The sequence below is a fragment of the Engraulis encrasicolus genome, chromosome 4 (genome assembly GCF_034702125.1).
Source record: "Engraulis encrasicolus isolate BLACKSEA-1 chromosome 4, IST_EnEncr_1.0, whole genome shotgun sequence".
Lineage (NCBI taxonomy): Eukaryota > Metazoa > Chordata > Actinopteri > Clupeiformes > Engraulidae > Engraulis > Engraulis encrasicolus.
The window spans coordinates 24,192,624-24,211,693 of NC_085860.1; the positions used below are offsets into that span (position 1 = coordinate 24,192,624).

General features: G+C 42.5%; 1 protein-coding gene across 1 annotated transcript; it reads right to left on the minus strand.

The window, feature by feature from the left end:
• Nucleotides 1–711: 711 nt before the first annotated feature.
• Nucleotides 712–17,827, minus strand: pla2g15 (phospholipase A2, group XV). The gene is made up of 6 exons (XM_063196927.1): nt 17,490–17,827; nt 12,874–13,030; nt 9,906–10,024; nt 9,417–9,515; nt 5,210–5,434; nt 712–2,961 (listed from the first exon to the last, which is right to left on the minus strand). Exons 1-6 carry the CDS (start codon nt 17,629–17,631, stop codon nt 2,447–2,449), a joined length of 1,257 nt encoding a protein of 418 aa, XP_063052997.1. The 5' UTR covers nt 17,632–17,827; the 3' UTR covers nt 712–2,446.
• Between the last annotated feature and the right edge of the window lie 1,243 nt (nt 17,828–19,070).

A 19,070-nucleotide genomic window follows, 5' to 3' on the forward strand; every position in this document is an offset into this window, starting at 1 on the left:
CCATCTGTAAAGTCAAGCATGTCCTATGAAAAGATATACTTACAAATCTGCAGAAATGTGAGGGGTATAGTCACTTCTGTGACACACTGCATCAACCCATTTTAGCCTGAGCCCTTTTTGGGAAAGGTAAACGTATTACAACTTAAATATATCAGCCTCCAAAGCACATAAAAACATGAAATAAGAATCATTTAAAAGCTAGGACCCTCATTTTGCATTATGTGAATGTGTTCACGATTTAAATTTTAAAAAACAAAATTTTAACAACCTGAATGAAGCAGTTGCTTCAGGCTAAAATGGGTTAATAGATGTGGAAAGATCTAGTTAAGCATGTGACTGTGTGTGTGTGTGTGTGTGTGTGTGTGTGTGTGTGTGTGTGTGTGTGTGTGTGTGTGTGTGTGTGTGTGTGTGTAAGAGAGATTCTGAATGAGGAAAGGCGATTTGATCGTTAGAGAGGCAGCCTGACCTGTGAAATGCCGGATAGATTTTCCTCAAATACAGGAAGAGCATCAATCATTCCATTACTAAAAGGTGAGATGACGTTCAAATGTGTTCCCTCATAATGATTTTGTTCTCCATTTCCTGAATAATCCTTATATGGGACATTTGAATTTATATTTGATACACATGTAGCCCATTACATGCCCCCATGCTTGCAAAACACACACAACCACACAATGATTTTCTGATCACAAAACATGCATCACAATGTTCTTTGGAAGATGTTCTTTTCAATAACACCCAGTAAGTACAAACATTTAGACAAAAACTGATTTCCTGCATCCACCATGGTTTAAGTAATCTATGGCAGTAGGATCTCTGTTTGAAGTCCATGTGTCTTCACCACGTTCACTCGTTTTTCCACCATTAAAATATCATTCATTAAAAACAAAAAAAACAAATAAAGTAATTACAGTAAGTTACAAGATTTGTCTTCCAGCATCACCATGGGTTATAACCTAGCCTAGTCAAAATCACAGATCATAAAAATATTCTGAATTACGTTTTGCGCTAGTACAGTGGTTAGAAAAGGCCATCAAAGTAACAAGGAACTCGCATAACAGACATGGTCCACAACATACCTCCATCTTTGATTGTATAATGCAACAGATATGTGACATAGGGAAAACTAAACATTGGGGTTTTGATGGGTGGGTTAGTACAAGATGCGTCAAACCTAATGTAACGAGATATGGACTACATTAACTAGTCCACTGGAAAACACACAAACATTTTTAACACTAATCTCTATCAACCTGAATTTCATGTCACCCCTTTCCAGTCTTTACAGAAATGCTTCACATCAACATACCAGTGATTAACGTCATAATTGAAATTAAGCAACAAACACAGAAGGATAAAAGAGGGGGAAACAACACACATGAGTGGATAGTTAACTTTGTCAAATGGCACCAGCATTCCACAATCATTCTTCTGAAGTGATAAATACTGCATTGTATAGCATTCTCCCAGACCCTGATAAAAACATGTAAAACTCATATAAACAGTTCCTTCTTCCTGCAGTCGTTGTACACAACACACACAACAAGCCCACTTTTCTCAAAGCAGACCAGAGGCACTGTAAATTATTAAATATTCAAGTTCTTTTGTTTCAGACATGTAAAAGTTTGTTACTTTTAACCTGACTTGTTTTCACGGTGAAACTTCCGTCTTGGTGTCCCTCTGATGAAGACAGAAGTTTCACTGTCGAAACATGTCAGCTAGATGTCTGAAACAAAAGAACTTCAATATTTAATATACCATCAAGACATAATGCACATCATACATCTACTGCAAGTTATTACTTTGTATACCAACGTTAGCGAAGGCAGAAACTGTCAGCCCAGTTGGCTAAGCAGGACCCACATCTTTTTAGCACAACACAGGAGACCACAAGATTTCAAAATCTTTTTTGGAGATTTGGAGAGAATCACATTCTCCTTTCATTGTAATAATTACCTACACACCAACTTAGAGACAAAGTTCATCATTTGATGATTGGAGCTTGTGGTCCTGACACTGTAACGGAAAAACACTGAGGTGGCCCGAGAGGTCAACTCTAGGCAGAGGCTTCGGCCATTTTGGGAATCGAGGCGTTTCAGGTCATTTTGGACACCAAGGCTGGCAGCACTTAGCCTTGCTGGATGTTGTCTGACTGGCAAAGATGAGCTGTGCCCCAACCAAACCGACTCTAGCCATGGGCAAGATCAGCTGTTCACCTGCCAGGAATTGAGGTGATTGGATAGTTATAGTTCTATGGTGGCAAGGCTATGACACAGGGAAAAGTCAGAGGAAATGCACAACACGTGTAGGTCAAGGCTAACTCAAGCATTGGCATTCATGTAGCCCAAATCTACAGGTGGTGCACCTAAAATAGGCTTATATAGCTTGACCATCCATTCATTCATGCTTATGTGTCTGCACTCTGCACGTCTTAGGCGAGGGATCAAAGCTGGTCGAGCACAGCTTTTATGTAGGCCACCGTGGTCTGGTTGAGCAGCATGTTGACGTGCTCGTTGTCCGGCAGCTCCACCAGCTTGACGGGGTGCCGCTGGCGCCCCACCCACCTCTTGCACTGCGTGGCGCTCAGCAGGTTTACGGTGCCATCCCCATCCCCGAACGTCACCTCGCTGGGCTCGGCGTCGGGGAACGTGTCGTAGCGGTAGGACTCTGGCGTGGGCACGCCGCTGCCGAACATGCAGTGCACCTCCACGCCGGGGGGCTCCAGCGCAGCCACCAGGCCCTCGGTGTCCTTGCGCATCTCCCAGCCGTCCGGGAAGCCCACATCCGTGAAGAACTGCTCGTAGTCCCGCAGGGTGTAGTTGGCGGCAGGTGTGCTGAGGAGGACCTTGTCGGCGGGCCAGCTGTTGGCGTTGGGGAAGAGCCAGACGGTGGAGACGGCTGTGCGCTGCTGCTCGCGGATCTTCAGAGCGCTGATCACGCGGATACGGTCGTTGTCACCTGGTGCGGGTGTGCAAGAGGGGAGGAAATGTGTGCACTGTTATTACTTGATCATTGTCATTGGTCATTTTAAATGTTCTAAGCTAGTGTGTTCTAAGCCACTGTGGCCCCCACAGCACTTTGTTCAGTTCTCACAGTTTTTAAATGTGCTATACAAATTTAATTTACGCATTTACTTACTTGTTGGTACCTTTTGACAGTTCATCTTAATTAGGATAAAACAAACACTTTGGGCCTAATCTGAGGTCAAAAGCCCACTTGTGGAGCTAATTATTGAGTAAAAAAGGCACACATTTCTAGTATATTCATACTAGGGACGTCCCGATCCGATCACGTGATCCGAAAATGGCCCCGATCACGTGGTGTGCGACTCGATCGGAATTGGGTGTACCTCCCCGATCAGGACTCGGATAAATACATTCTCATAATTTTTAACATGTTATATCTATCGCAATGCAGTGGCACAGAGTGGAAATCCTCTTGGCTCCACATAAACATCCACAGGAACAACATTACATTGCCAACTGAAAGGCGTTGGAACACTGTAACGCACATCAGCTGATGACGCTTCAGGTCCGTCAGTTGCACTTCTCTCCCTCTCTCTCCTCCTCCTTAATGCAAGCAACTGACGTCGGTCTTTACTCTCTGACCAATTTAAATGAAATTAACACGACTAAAGCAAATATGACAGAGACAAAAGTAGGCTATAGCCAAGGTGACTTACACGTTGGGCTAGTGTATATCCACATGAAGATTCCGGACGGCAAAATGCGACATTGACTATCCAACAGATAAATGATCACTGCGCCTACTGCAGTCAACTGTAGGCCTAGTTCTAATTAATTTGCAATCAGTTGAACCTGATGCAATGACGAGGACTCTGATGGAAGTTAACATTGATGTTTACTGAACCTTTCGACAATATGCATGTGAAAACAGCAAAAATAGACTGACTGTAGTGTTTTAACAGACTGAACAATCTTGTGCATGCATCTTTAAAAACAATCTTTTTAAGCTACTTGTTAGCTTAACTTCCAACTTCTAACATAACTTAATCCTATCACTTGTTAACATAAGAATCAATTTTGCTTCTGACTTTCCGTCTAGTGCTTGTTTTTACAGATAATTATTACGGACAGTTTCAGGATAGGAACAACAAGGGAGCCGTCGTAGCAACGGTTTCTAAGCACAGGTTGCAGGAAGCGTATCAAAATAAAAGTTCAATTCGTTCTCAGTGTGTCATTATCTAAAATAGTAATTCTACACTGACTGACCCAATAGTCCCACTGCCTACAGAATTGTAACTGTTTTGTTTTGACACTGCAAATGTGTTATTTTGTCTGCTTAAAAGGTAGGCCTTTTGTATTTTAATTTGTATTTTAAACTAACAAATGTATTAAGTATTATAAAAGTATCAGATCGGGACTCGGTATCGGTAGATTCACAAAATCAATGACTCGGACTCGGGGGCAAAAAATGCTGATCGGGACATCTGTATATTCATACCCACCCACACAGTGTGGTTAAGTTATTGTAAGTACAACTCATCTCTTCTTCCCCTAATGTTAAGGAAACAAACGTGGGTCTTGTCACTTGGAAACTTGTCAACCTCGCCCACCAACACACACACAAACACTTACGTCTTGCACCTTGGGACGGCCCACCCTACTGCCAGCTGTGTCAGGTTGGCTCATTGATGAGTCTGAGTCTAACCTCCCGACCAGAGCCGTCTAATAAGAGTTGCGCAAACCGGGGACCAGGAAGTCGGTTGGTGATGTGATTCGCGTAGATTAAAATGTTTCTTAACAGTAAACTTCTGTTCGTTGGAAACTAACACAGAACCATCACGTACCAAACTTAAAAGATTAAGTACAAACAAATTACATTACCTTTACCACATTTTCTGTGTTCTACGGCCACCTCCTAGAACTAAGTAACTACTTCTAATAGAACTAAAGTCAATGGGGATTTCCATGTTAACGCTCCGTGAGGCTCCATGAGAGCCGCCATTGCTGTGGAAAGATTGGACCATAGAGGTCTATGGGAATGACGTAACTCTGTTATTAGATGGCTCTGCTCCCGACACACTGGCATGGCAGGGCCTCCCCTATCCCCTTCTTTGGCATTTTGGGTTTTTAGTTTGGTCACCCCTAGACATCTTTTCCATACACTTGCATGGTTACTGATTGTGCCCAACATTAAATACACACATTTATGGGGGGGGGGGAACACAAAACTCTTTTCGTACCAGAGGTGACCACTCGGAGGGTCTTGGCGACCCCAGCCCAGGGTGGTCCGAGTGCGATGAAGGTCCTGACGTACTTGTCCTTCCAGGCCTGTGGCTGGTGGTTGAGGAAGTAGAGGGTGTAGACGTTGCCCATGCTGTGGGCGATCAGCGCCACCGGCCGCCCAGCTCGCTCAGCCATCTCCTCAATCATCTGCTGCAGCTTCAAGAAGTACGCCTTGTTTTCGTCTGAGGAGACACACACACATACACAGATTATTTTTATATTTTTCTTGTGAATTGAAATATATGTTGTTGCCTCACCATATTGCAATGATAGTTAATCTTAAAGCATATTTAATACACAAAAGATACTAAGATACAGGACTTTCCTTAAGCGAATACTTAATACTTAAGCATACATCTGTTGACCACATAAAACATTGTATGTACTTGGGTAAATCTACTTCACCGCTCTCTCTCACACACACACACACACACACACACACACAGCTGATTATCAATCAGCAAACACAAACAGCATACATAAGACAATGCATTCCATTACTTTAAAATGGATACCCCTACAATAATCATGTCCTTATCTAGCAGTATAGTTTACAGAAACATACCATCAGCCTGCAATTTGTCCAGAGCTTTGTAAAGTCACTGCACTTGACCAAAGCTGACAGTCTGCAGACATTCAGTATTTAGTGGCTGTGGTTTTAGCAGGTCATGATATATGGAACCCATGTGGTGTCGTGCAACACTTCAATTCACAGTTCACCCCAGCTGTGTCTACACAAGGTGTCTTCCTCAAGTTAACCTGACTGTACACAGAATCATGCAATCATGCTTGGGGACATAGTGTGCTTTTCAGTTTTCACCCAAAATACAAAAATTGAGAAAATGTCCCATAAAACCATTTCACTATGACCCTCTGATTGCCAAACAAAATATATTAACTATTTTTATTGTGCAAATACCATTGTGTATCCATGCCAGATTTTTGCAATGTTTCTCACTCACTCGTCACATCAACCTCTAGAGTTCTGTTCACTACACTGACCACATGCTGCTGCGGCAGTCATTCTAGTGTTTTTTTTTAATGCCAAACAAATGAATTTACGACAATGGAGATTCCACATTCTCTTAATTCTCCCTAAAAAAATGTGTATTTAAAAAATTTAGGTAATTACGTATGCCAATGTTTTCTTGGGAGTATTGGGTCTCTCCTCCATTCCCGATTACTAAATGCCTTTCAGTACAGTCATGAGTACTTTTTTATTCACCACGTGATGGGTCAATCAGGCTTGGTAACTTTGGTAATGGATATACAGTGTAAGAGCAGTGATTCTTTAAGTATATAGAGATATGCCAATGTAACAGGTTGCTATGGGCACCTAACATGACCAGGTTCCGGTCTGCCTAAAGGGGCGTGTCATAATACTCCTAGCATTGAATAGAACAGTCCTTCGGTCTGCCTAGGTCTGCCTAAAGGGGGACTTTCCCCCCCTTCCCCTTGCAATAATAGAACCCGGAAACAATGGGCCAATGGAACCTCTCTCTCTCTACTCTCTCTGGTAAGACTTTCACTAATGAATTTGGTCCTAAGCACTTCCCCTTGTTCACACTACATGTGTATGCACAAAACCGAATATTAGGGCCATAAAAGGCTGGAAGTGGTGGGACGGGGCCTTTACAGGGTCTTACTGGGACAGCAAGTTAACACATTTCTTTATTTCAGCTTCAATACTGTAAAATGACAGCGGACTCCAGTTTGGGTGCGGAATTTCAAAACTATTACATGATCCATACTGAAACGCGGAAGTCTAGTTACACTTCCCCTTAAATCCATTCTAATGGGATAAAAATCAGGAACTAACATGGCAGAAGTGTGCCTTGACAGCTGTGGTTTGGGAGGGGCGGAAATGTATAATATAGCCGCAATACAATGAAACTGGCGAAAATAGCCCGTTCCTCTTCCCTGACCATCAGGTGTCTGTCATGAGTGTCTCAAAATAACACTGGAGTGCCACTGTGGATGACTGGCATGACATTATGTTAGCGTGACCCCAAGTCCAGGCACTCACCCAAAGAACACTTCCTGAGATGCATTGTGCAACAATTTATTGATGCTTACAAATAAACAAGGGTAACCCCTGCGTTTATGACTTCAGGGCATGTGTGCACGCTCAGCTAAGGTAACTTTTGAACTTATGAACTATCGAATGTAACCCTTCTGAGAGAGGGATAGCATAAAATGTTACATTAAAATTTGCTATCTGTTCTGGCCCCCTCAATACCCTTATGAAAAGAAAAAAAAAAACGCTAAACATAGTCTGACGCGCTTCGGCCCTAAGGTCATCGTACGAATTATGACAGTTACTTATGCTTTACAACATATGAACGCAGATTATCTACAGTTTCTCCCCTTTCTTTTACCGTTTAACACCCACAACAACTGAAGGAGCACCCGTGTTTTGTAAGAAGAGTTTGGGGATCCTTGTTGCGCTTCCGCTTCTCCTTTTTCTACGTTACTAAACATTGGCCAGCTTAATCAGTGTGTTTACTGCAGCTCTGAGGCTGTGTTGTGGAGAGAATCTCCTGTCTGTGGGAGACGTGCCAGCTCCACAAACTTGGGGTCAGGCCATCATGGCCATAATATATTAGCGGAGACAGCGCTTGGTCAGAGTGATCACACAACAGCCATGTTTCCTGTCCACTACCATTGTGATGAATAGTCTTTTGCAGTGGCATGCACAGACAGTTTGGGGGGCAGGTGCTGAAGAGGGGGTTTAGGTGTGTGTGGAACTTCCAACTGTCTTACTAGGCTGTATCGGGGCATTTTTGTGAAATTATTTTGATCGTGACGTATTTGTAGATTATCATGTCAACATGGACCACAGTACATTGTGACAAAAAAACTTTCAACAAAGTACTTTTTAAAAGGGCATTTTTTTGTCCGGTAGGGCATACCAGCATAGGGGCAGGTGCTTTAGCACCACCTTGTCCCTATCTGTGCACACCTATGGTCTTTTGTTGGGCATTACAGTGAGGATGCATTACATTGTTATGCCATTTGATGTCCTGTGTTGCATGGTGGCGTTGGGTAAACAAAATCCTGTGTTGTAACAGTCTGGCTTGCTGCTGAGATGTGATGCATGCTGCTGTGTTGCGCTGCTGTGCTCGCCAGGGCCCGCCCAGAACTCCTGGGAGGGACACTGCACAATATTTCGTTGACAAGTACATCTGGCCAAGGTACTAAGGTTCCAAGAACACGTTTAAGTGATAAACTTGGCTAAGTTAACCTACAGGAAGTGGTAAACCTGCTAATAGATAGTCCACAGGTGTCATTCAGCTGAGAAAAATGAGGACTCCATGCTCTTCTATTAGGTGATTTACCTCAAGGGCAATTTAACCTGGTTTACTACTTAGCCAGGTTCTTGGAATACTCCCCAAGTCGCCTTTCTCTGATTGTTACTGGACATAACACGATGGCACCAGTGAGCGAGCTCCATTTGGTGGAGTTTCACTTTAAATCCAAACGCAAACGTTATTGAAATGAGTGGTATATTTGGTCGTAGCTTTGCCCACAGGCATTTGATAGATGTCGTACCCGCTTAATGAAATAGGGTTGTTGGTCAGCTTGGCCAGACTAAGCTTGTTTGAGCTTTACTGTTGCAATAGTCAGGCTAGTGTTGTGCTTCTTATGTTGCATAGTAAGGTGTCCTCCATGTTCCTGTCTACCTGGTGCATCATGAAGTGAAGTGAAAGCCCAACAGGGAAACTTCAATTCCCATTGTCAGCGTGACACAGCACTCCACAGCACACAAGTGTTGACTGCACACTACACACAGCGAAATTGCATTTATGCCTCAACCATGCAAGGGGGCAGCCCCAAGGGAGCGGTGCGGCGGGACAGTACCATGCTCAGGGTACCTCAGTCATGGAGTAGGATGGGGTAGAACACTGGTTAATTACTCCCCCCACCAACCTGGCAGGTCACGAGTCAAACCGGCAACCTTTGGAATACAAGTCTGACACCCTAACCGCTTACCCATGACTGCCCATCATGGAAGAGGACTGAGTTCTAAGTGAAATGGAAAGTCACCGGGGCATCTCAGATGTGGAAGAGTCATTTGCACTCTATTTAGAGCAGTGACAGACTACCGTTTAAGCATCAATTGGCACGTCTTCAGCAGTGTCAAAAAATGGTTGTGCTACTTACTTGGTGCTTTCCTCCAATCATAGGGAGCTCCACGGATGTCATCTCCCTTGACATAGCCCTCGTTAACCAGCCCCTGCACAATGGAGAAGAAATACATCCCTGCAACACACACACACACACACGAAAAGTCAGGACTCACACAGCATATGCAGTTCAATGGCTCACACACTGAAACAGCTTAGTGTCCTCCTGCAGAAAGCATCACAAAAACAAGCAGAGACACTGTCAAACACACACACACACACACACACACTTTTCAAGTCATTGCAACTTCAGTGGATGGAATTGGCGGTTCTGGGCCCTGCCATGGCCAACCGGTAGGGCACTCGTCTACCATGCGGCTGACCCTTGGTTCGATTCCTGGCCCGGGTCCTTTGCTGACCCCTCCCTGTCTCTTTCCCCATTCGCTTGCTGCCCACCTCTCACACTGTCCTGTCGAATAAAGTCATAAAAGACCACAAAAAAAGGAACGGGTGATTCTGAACTTACCCACAGAGTGCTTGCCGGGGTCCAGGTACTCCACAGTCTCGGTCTCGCCAAACCCTGGCACTCTGATGTCCACACCCTCTGGAGCATTGCTGGTATGGGTGGTGTGGTTGTAGATGAGCCTGAAGGAAAACGCCACAACATGCACACAATATGTATTCCCCACACACACAAATTTGCACGTACATGAATGAATTTCTAAAATTATTTGCACATGCATATCTTTTTAGACACAAAAGCCATCCAACTCAACAGATTGTCCTGGAACAAGATACTTCACCCTAAATTGCTCCTTGTGGCACGTTTGTACCTTGAATGACAGCACTCTGCTACAGGTGTGTAAATGAGAGAATGTGAGGCATACATTGTAAAGTGCTTTCACTACTCAGTAGAAAACCACAATTACACATAACCATTGTAAGAGCTTATGTCCTCTTGTCACATACTGGCCGGTAAATTGACAAAAAGGAAGCAGGTTTAGTTACGACAGGAATTGAGAGTGAGAGTAAAAATTCCGGGTGGATTGAAATATGTGGACTCCCGTCCTCAGTCTGTGTGCCTCGCATTTCGCTTCTCTGCTGCCACCCTAGCCACAACTTTTGGGGGACTGTTCTTCATTCATCATCCCATTTGCAAATGAGAAAATGCCATTAGAATTGAGCTTTTGCGAGATATTGGAATACAATTCTGTTGTCTATGACGTCATCACAAAGCCAGGGAGGACGGGAGTCCGCATATTGGAATCCACCCAATATCTTCTATTTTACTAGGAACTGGTGGGCAAATATCCCTATCTAGACAAACCTGTACCTGCCAGACCTGCCTTTGTTTTCACTTGCAAGAACAGGATGGATGTATCCAATCCCATGTATCCTCCAATGTCACAAAGAGTGGCAGCGTTGCAAAATAGATTTAGATTTGATACTTTTGTAGAATAGAATACAGCTGCGGAAAAAATTGAGTGATCACTTCAAAATGTTCCATTTGCTCTATTTTACAATGGATAGGTATGTGTTTGAGTAAAGCAAGCATTGTTACTTCATTCAATTAACTACAGACTACATTTTCTCTGCATTTCCAGTGAAAATATTGCTATTTAGAGCATTTATTTGCAGAAAATTACAAATGGTTAAAATAACACATAAAATGCAATGTTTCCACACCTCAAAAAAGGCAAAGAAAACAAGATGATATTAACTTAAAAACAACATAATAGCATTAACTTAGGAAGAGTTCAGAAATCAATATTTGGTGGAATGAGCCTGATATTTAGTCACACCTTTTATGCATTTTGGTATGCTTTCCATTAGTCTTTCACATTGTTCTTGGATGGCTTTATTAGAGGCCTGGTGCAAGAATGCAAGTTGCTGAGCTTGGATTGATGGTTTGTGACCATCCAGCTTCCTCGTGATCACATTCCAGAGGTTTTCAAGGGTGTTCGGGCCTGGAGTTTGGACTGGCCATGACAGGGTATTGATCTGGTGGTCTTCCATCCACAGCTAGATTGGCCAAGCTGAGTGGCTGGAGCATTGTCCTTCTTTGAAAAAAAACAAAAAAAAACCCAGTCCTCAGCGTTCGGGGCATTGTCAGAAAGGAAGGAAACAAGTTTTGGCCCAAGATATCTTTGTATGTGGTTCTAATCCAACACCTGGTCATCCAATGGTTAGCACGAGACCTGGAGAGGTCTACAAACCATACCTGCCTGCACCTGTTGTGAAATTTGGCAGAGAGTAGGTGATAATCTGAGGGTGCTTCAGTAAGGCTGAAATTAGTCAGCTTCATCTTTGCAAAGGGGGTGTTACCAAAGAAACTCGACACAGAAGAACAATCTCTCGGGGGGGAAATGCATTGGCCACGGTGTAGTACGGGGGCGTTGCCTGAGGACACGAGTGGATGGAAAATGAACTCCCTTGTGCATGGTCATTGGTCAGTGGGTGCAATGGATAGAACTACAATTTCCGTACTCCCTTGCGCATGGTCAGTGGGGACGACACCATGATGGATAATTTGTGGCCAAATTAACTGCAGCTGTTGGTCAGCAGTAATTGCTGGGGGTAATTAAGGACAGCTGACAAACATTCACGCTGTCCTATGACCTGTTCCACACTCCGCCCCTCACGGAAGTGGCATTGCATACTTCCCTGATGCTTCCAATACCGACCGTAGAAGAAGAATAAAATTTCCCTACTCCCCTCGCCATCATTTCGTACTACGCTGTTATGACGTCAGTAAGCCCTCCTGTCTCTACTCTCCTTGGTGTTACTAACGCCACATACAAAGTTATCCTGGAATAAAACTTGATTCCCTCTTTTCTGGCAATGTCCCCCAACTACGAGGAATGTCTTTTCCATCAGGAAAATGCTCCAAGCCACGCAGCTTTGTCAATTAGTGTGGGGATGGAGGACCAACAGATCAAGACATTGTGACGGCCAGGACAATCTCCATTGAAAACTTCTGAAATGTGATCAAGAGCAAGAGGGATGGTCACAAGCCATCAAATAAAACTCAGCAACTTGAATTTTTGCACCGGGAGTTGAATTAAGTCATCCAAGTACAATGAAAAACAAAAACTGATGGAGAGCATGCCAAGATGCATGAAAACTGAGATTAAAATGCAGGGTTATTCCACCAAATATTGATTTCTAAACTCTTTCTAAATTAAAACATTGCTTTTATGTTGTTTTACAGTGAGTCGCATCTTGTTTTCTAGGCCTTTTTGAGATCTGAAAGCATTGCATATTTTGTCATTTAGGCCATTTGTATTTTTTTTTGCAAATATATGCTCTAGATGAAAATATTTTCATTCAAACTTTTGAGGAAATCTTGTAGGTAGTTTATAGAATGAAACAACAATGTTTGTTTTACTCAAACCCATATCTATCCATAGTAAAAAAAAAAGTTTTTAAATCTGCAGCTGTATATTGATTATTTGTGTCTTTGTGAGTGAGTGAGTGTGTGTGTGCGTGGTTACCTCATGTTGTCAATCCAGCAGTCGATGGCGACGGGCATGAGTAGCTCCAGGTTGAGCCAGAGTGTGAAGTACGCATCGGTCTTCTTGTAGCAGATGTAATGCACCACACTGGGCTTGTCCAGCTTCGCCTCCAGCTGGTTGCCCAGGTCGCCTGGAACTACAGACACCAGGCAAGTGCACAATCAGGACAATATTCAATGTGACACAAACGTAAGCATAAAGCAGAAGTTCACTTGTTTCGCTATGTATAGACATACAGTATGTCTATGGTGCAATATGTAGGGAACAGAACAACTCGCAACAACTATGTAGTGAACTATGTAGTGAGTGACCCAAGAGGAAAAATAGATATGGCCTTTTTGAGAGAGAACCACATAACAATTATTTACTGGAAATAGTGTTTTTAAACAATACATTTCTACATTCAGCAAATATCAAGCATGACTCTATTAAAACAATAGCATAAGACCATCTACCGTATATGGCAAAGAAGAATTTTCCATGTAGACATTGCCTAATGGGTCATTTCACCCCACCGATCCGGATTTCAATCATACTTGGTGTGCCTTTTTAGTAGCAAGGTAGCACCCCAGAACTGCATTGGTTTGAATCTGACACTAATATTAAGGGAGAAACAGACTAGGAAAGGTTCACATTTTAGGGTAGGACACTATACATTCAGCCTTGAATATATCAGTCAGTGTTAGTCACAAAAAGATGCCTGTGGTATTGTTTGAAAGCTCTTTTCTGGCTCTACATATTACACAATCAGCTTGGAATACAACAACTCTCAGAATATGAATTATGATAAATTGAAAAATTAAAAATTGAATATCTAAAAAAACTATATTTTAAAATGGCCAGTTCCTTGTCCAAACGTAGCCGGCAATGTCATTAGCAACACCTCAAATGCTGGTGTTCGGTTCTTTATTCATTTCAGAGAGAATTTGACTCACAAATATGGCATCATACAGACCACTTACTAAAACAAAAACAAAACAAAAATGGTCAGTTTCCATGGTCCCAGGTTTCAGAAACTAAGGCAGATGTCCATTTATACACACCAAATGATGATATGTGAATGTTTGAACATTCCTTCTCTGTGTACCTGTGTCATCTTCCCTTTACCGTACTTTAAAGAGATAATCAATCAATGGCTACACTCTCATTTTGTACTCTACCAGTGCATTTGAAGCAGCAGCTGTGTCTTTTGTAGATAATGTATAAGTACGTCCCGTTGCAGTTAGGTTCCACTACCAGAAGCACATCCTGATGATCCATGACAAGTCTATCTGGTCTGAAGGGAAAAGTGAAGGATGGAGATGGTCCATGAGGATGCAGGAAGTTCAGTTTCACCTCTCCAACGCATACATTCCTCAACACATGCTAGCCACCAGTTGCCATCATATACAGCTACAACATACCCTTTGATGCTTGAAAATGTAACACATTCCTTTACTGAGCTCACTCTTTCAACTCCTTCTCTGAATGCGGAAAATGGCCTAATGTCCATTGACAATGGGCAGAAGCTGTGTAGTTTTTGAGTACCTGGAATAGTTCTTGCAGATTCAAACTTCTTCAACAGGTTCTCAGCTTCATGATGGTGCATCTCTCTCAAGAACATCCATTGCCAGTTTGCCACAACAGAGATGTACCATCATGAAGCTGAGAACCTGTTGAAAAGGTTGGAATCTGCAAGAACTATTCCAGGTACTCAAAAACTACACAGCTTCTGCCCATTGTCAATGGACACAGTGGAAGTTAGGCCATTTTCAGCATTCAGAGAAGGCAGATTTGAAAGAGTGAACTCAGTAAAGGAATGTGTTAAATTTTCAAGCATCAAAGGGTATGTTGTAGCTGTATATGATGGCAACTGGTGGCTAGCATGTGTTGAGGAATGTATGCCGAGCACTGGAGAGGTGAAACTGAACTTCCTGCATCCTCACGGATCATCAGGATGTGCTTCTGGTAGTGGAACCTGTAACTGCAACGGGACGTACTTATGCATTATCTACAAAAGACACAGCTGCTGCTTCAAATGCACTGGTAGAGTACAAAATGAGAGTGTAGCCATTGATTATCTCTTTAAAGTACGGTAAAGGGAAGATGACACAGGTACACAGAGAAGGAATGTTCAAACATTCACATATCATCATTTGGTGTGTATAAATGGACATCTGCCTTAGTTTCTGAAACCTGGGACCATGGAAACTGACAATTTTTGTTTTGTTTTTGTTTTGTCATGTGATGCTACTATGGTATTACCATATTATTAGTAAGTGGTCTGTATGATGCCATATTTGTGAGTCAAATTCTCTCTGAAATGAATAAAGAACCGAACACCAGCATTTGAGGTGTTGCTAATGACATTGCCGGCTACGTTTGGACAAGGAACTGGCCATTTTAAAATATAGTTTTTTTAGATATTCAATTTTTAATTTTTCAATATATCATAATTCATATTCTCAGAGTTGTTGTATTCCAAGCTGATTGTGTAATATGTAGAGCCAGAAAAGAGCTTTCAAATAACACCACAGGCATCTTTTTGTGACTAACACTGACTGATATATTCAAGGCTGAATGTATAGTGTCCTACCCTCACATGTGAACCTTTCCTAGTCTGTTTCTCTCTTAATATTAGTGTCAGATTCAAACCAATGCAGTTCTGGGGTGCTACCTTGCTACTAAAAAGGCACACCAAGTATGATTGAAATCCGGGTCGGTCGGGTCCCAAAGTGTCTGATTTCACGTGAAATGACCCTAATATGTTTTGATATAGGCTCATTCCGTGTCCAATCACACCAAAAACGATTCTGGCTACATTTATTTCTACCATTATATGCTCTGCTGAAATTTGTTGAGCTGAAAAATAACTTTCAATCAGCATGAGGAAAGGCAAGGAAACCACAGTATACTGATAGTAAATCATGCCCAATGATTTTACACTTTCCACATCTATTTCACTTAATAGCCTATTGATACAAGAATCATGCAAAATCAGTTTTTTTGTTTCTGTCTTAGGACTTAATCACCATACAAAGTTTAGTTAAAATCCATGCCAATGATTCCCCAAACTGTCTGATTTGACACAGAGTGACCCCATACTGCCTCTGACTGGGAAGTTGAGTCAATATTGCTGTTGCAAGTGAGAGATACTGTGCAAGACAATGCACACCACCGCACTACTACCTACATCTTGTAAAGGGAGAGCAAGAAAATACTGGTGCTTACTTCCGGTCATGAACAATAGACTGACTGAACCGCAAGCACACAGTAATAATAAAGGCAGGCTTTTTAGTTCTTTTTAGAGTTCTAATCTCATTAGTGGAACACGTCTCTGTCTGGCCCATTTGGCTGTAACATGGCTCTCACCAGATCCGTTTTCTACACAGCTCTGTGACCACCACCAGTGGTGTAGTCTACGTAGAACGCAGTATACCCACCTCAAAGTGTCAGGGATTTCAGTATTCCCACCTAAAATTGATTGATTCAGTATTTAGAATAGCACAGCATACCCACTTCAAAAATGCTGAAATATACAGTAGGCCTACCCACTTAAAAAAAAGTAGACTACAACACTGACCACCACTCATTGGCTGTGGCAAAAGCTAGCATTAAACAATGTTGCCTCCAATCAAGAACACCATTCAGAGTCCTGTGGGGTCTATGTTTTAAGACATACATCTTTAGGCCTATGGCTATGCCTGTAGGCTATGCCCCCATTTTGGAAATGCCCTGGAAAACCTTAAAGCCTAAAAGTACTATTACATGTTTCCTAATCTGTTTAAGAAAAAAAATAAGCTTTCAAAGGGGGACACACCTTAAATCAAGAAATGATTGCGCCAAATCCTTAAAGAAAGGCTTTCCACATAATCTTTTCAACCTCTGTCGTCTGACAATACCAATTCAATGCTGGTTCAACATCAACACATGACACACAAGATAAGGTGTGGATAAGATTTGCTTGAGGGGAAAAAGCGACCACAAAAATGAGTATCCAAGGACCATGGTCTTTACACCAAAACGGAGAGACTGATATTTTAAATCTCGTTTCAAGTAACTCATGGTTGTTTAATAAGACTAGCGCTCTAGAATGTTTTTCCAAACCCCATGCTAGGAACCAAGTACGAGGTGGTAGTGGGGCAAGGCGGGGAACGTTCAGTACCCGCCGTGGGTCATATGATCATCTGTCATATGAGGTCTTGGAGACTGTAAACAATAACTGGAAAACCATACGCAGGCTTCATATAGGCCTATAAGATAGCTAGAATATCGGCCAGCAACATAACGCCACCAAAACCACGAAACCACCCTCCAGGATCTCGTATCGTTTATTTAACCGAATGTTTTCAGAAGCAGAAGGCGCGAGAGAAAAAAACATCTCGCGCTGGTTGTTGTGAAGTCGAACTCTTGGCCCATTTTCATCACATCATATGACAACATGCAACATCGTGACTGGCAAAAATCACCATGCGCCTTGTCCTCGAAAGTAATGAACTATATTTTGAACCCGTAGCCTAACAAGCAAATTTGTTTGCCAGATCATCAATAGCTAAAAGCCTAACATGTTCGACACTGGCTAAACTTTGTTACAATTCATGCAGTTATAAACTTACTGATGATAACTGGTGTTCTGTCCGAGCATGGCTTCCCAGGCGAGCATTTCAAAGTCCTGCATTCAGTAGAAAAAACAAACCAAGCAAACAAAACAAACAGCTGGGGCACCGCGAGGACTCGTAAGCTGTGGCTGGCCACCATCTCGTCGAAGATGCATTACAGAACCTACATGGGGTTGCTGGTTTTATACCCGGTAAGGAAGAAGGCAAACTGTTCGAAATCAGCACGTCTCCGAGTGAACAACAGTGATGCAATTACCAAAGTAATTATTAATCGATGAAGAGAGTGTCTGAATGCTGGTCAGACCAGAGCAGAAGACATCCGATGCAATCGTTGCGCACACAGCAGGAAGGGGGTGTGATAACGTGAAACAAAACAACCAAAGTTATCTGACACAACGTTCTGACTGCCTCACATATAACGCTACAATGTAACAACGGCATGGAACACAGAACCTGTCGTGCCGAAAAGCGAGTCCCTGCCAGAACACGACTGCCCTCATTGAAACAACCAATGACATTTTTTGAGAGAAAATTATACACATTTTTGCAGAATGAATTACATAATTTGTGAACTAAACATATGCTTATGAAACATTACTCGTCCTCCACTTAATATGAGCTATTTGAATGAAACCGTAACATTTGTTATGACAATTCTTGGATTCTTTTAGGAAATAATAGGCCTACTGAAATTGTAACCAGCTCTTTGTAATAATTCCAGAAGTAATGTAGATGCTTTATTGATAGGCTTTCTATCTTAAATTGTGTCGGATTTGTCTGCAAAAATGGGTAAAAAAATATCAGGAAAATTGGTCATTGGTTTCCATTGGTTTCAATGAGGGCAGTCGTGTTCTGGCAGGGACTCATACCCATACACAATTCACACACCCTAGGAGAGCTTTTCTGTACAGCAGTTCTTAGCTGTGTTAAAAAAAAGAAATTCCACTATGAAAGCATTACCTGCCACACCTGACCTGTAGGCCAGCAGTGGAATGGGCTGAGTGAGTTCATGAATGGCTGGAGTCAAAAAATCTAGACTAGGCCTACCAACAGTTGCAGTAAGCTTGCCCGAGGAAGCTGAGGAGCTACTACATCCAGGGGAGGTCCCCCCCCCCCCCCCCCCCCCCGAAATATGATTTGCCACCCCAATTAAGTCCCTGATTGTGACCATTAGCCTTAATGCTTCACATCATTTCAGATATAGAACTTCAGGTTGCAGGGTTTCACTTTAAGGGATTCACTGTATCACATAAGTGTGTGTGTCGATTATGTAGCGTTTATAATTTTCCCTTAGTGTAGGAGCATGCCCCCCTGAAATAAACTTCGCCACCCCTTTGCCACCCCAAGAATAAATGTCTGGAACCGCCCCTGACTACATCCCCAGACCACTACTGGTGAACTTTTACAACTGTGCCATCAGCAGTGTTTTGTTCTGACCTATGGATTCCTGGTGTGGTTCTCCAGCTCATCCAAACCTCGGTATTGTACAAACACAATTTCATTGCCTTTTTTGACAATGACAATACAAATCTTGAACGAGTTGTGAATTGTCAATAAAGAAATGTGGGATATTCATGC

What these genes read in the sequence shown, in the direction of transcription:
- pla2g15 (XM_063196927.1), bottom strand. Translation starts at nt 17,631, where the DNA reads ATGGTGGCCAGCCACAGCTTACGAGTCCTCGCGGTGCCCCAGCTGTTT. An exon ending in CCCCGGCAAGCACTCTGTGG is followed by an intron (nt 9,516 to 9,905) that starts GTAAGTTCAGAA and finishes TGTGTGTTGCAG; the next exon opens with GGATGTATTTCTTCTCCATT. An exon ending in TGATTGGAGGAAAGCACCAA is followed by an intron (nt 5,435 to 9,416) that starts GTAAGTAGCACA and finishes GTGTCTCCTCAG; the next exon opens with ACGAAAACAAGGCGTACTTC.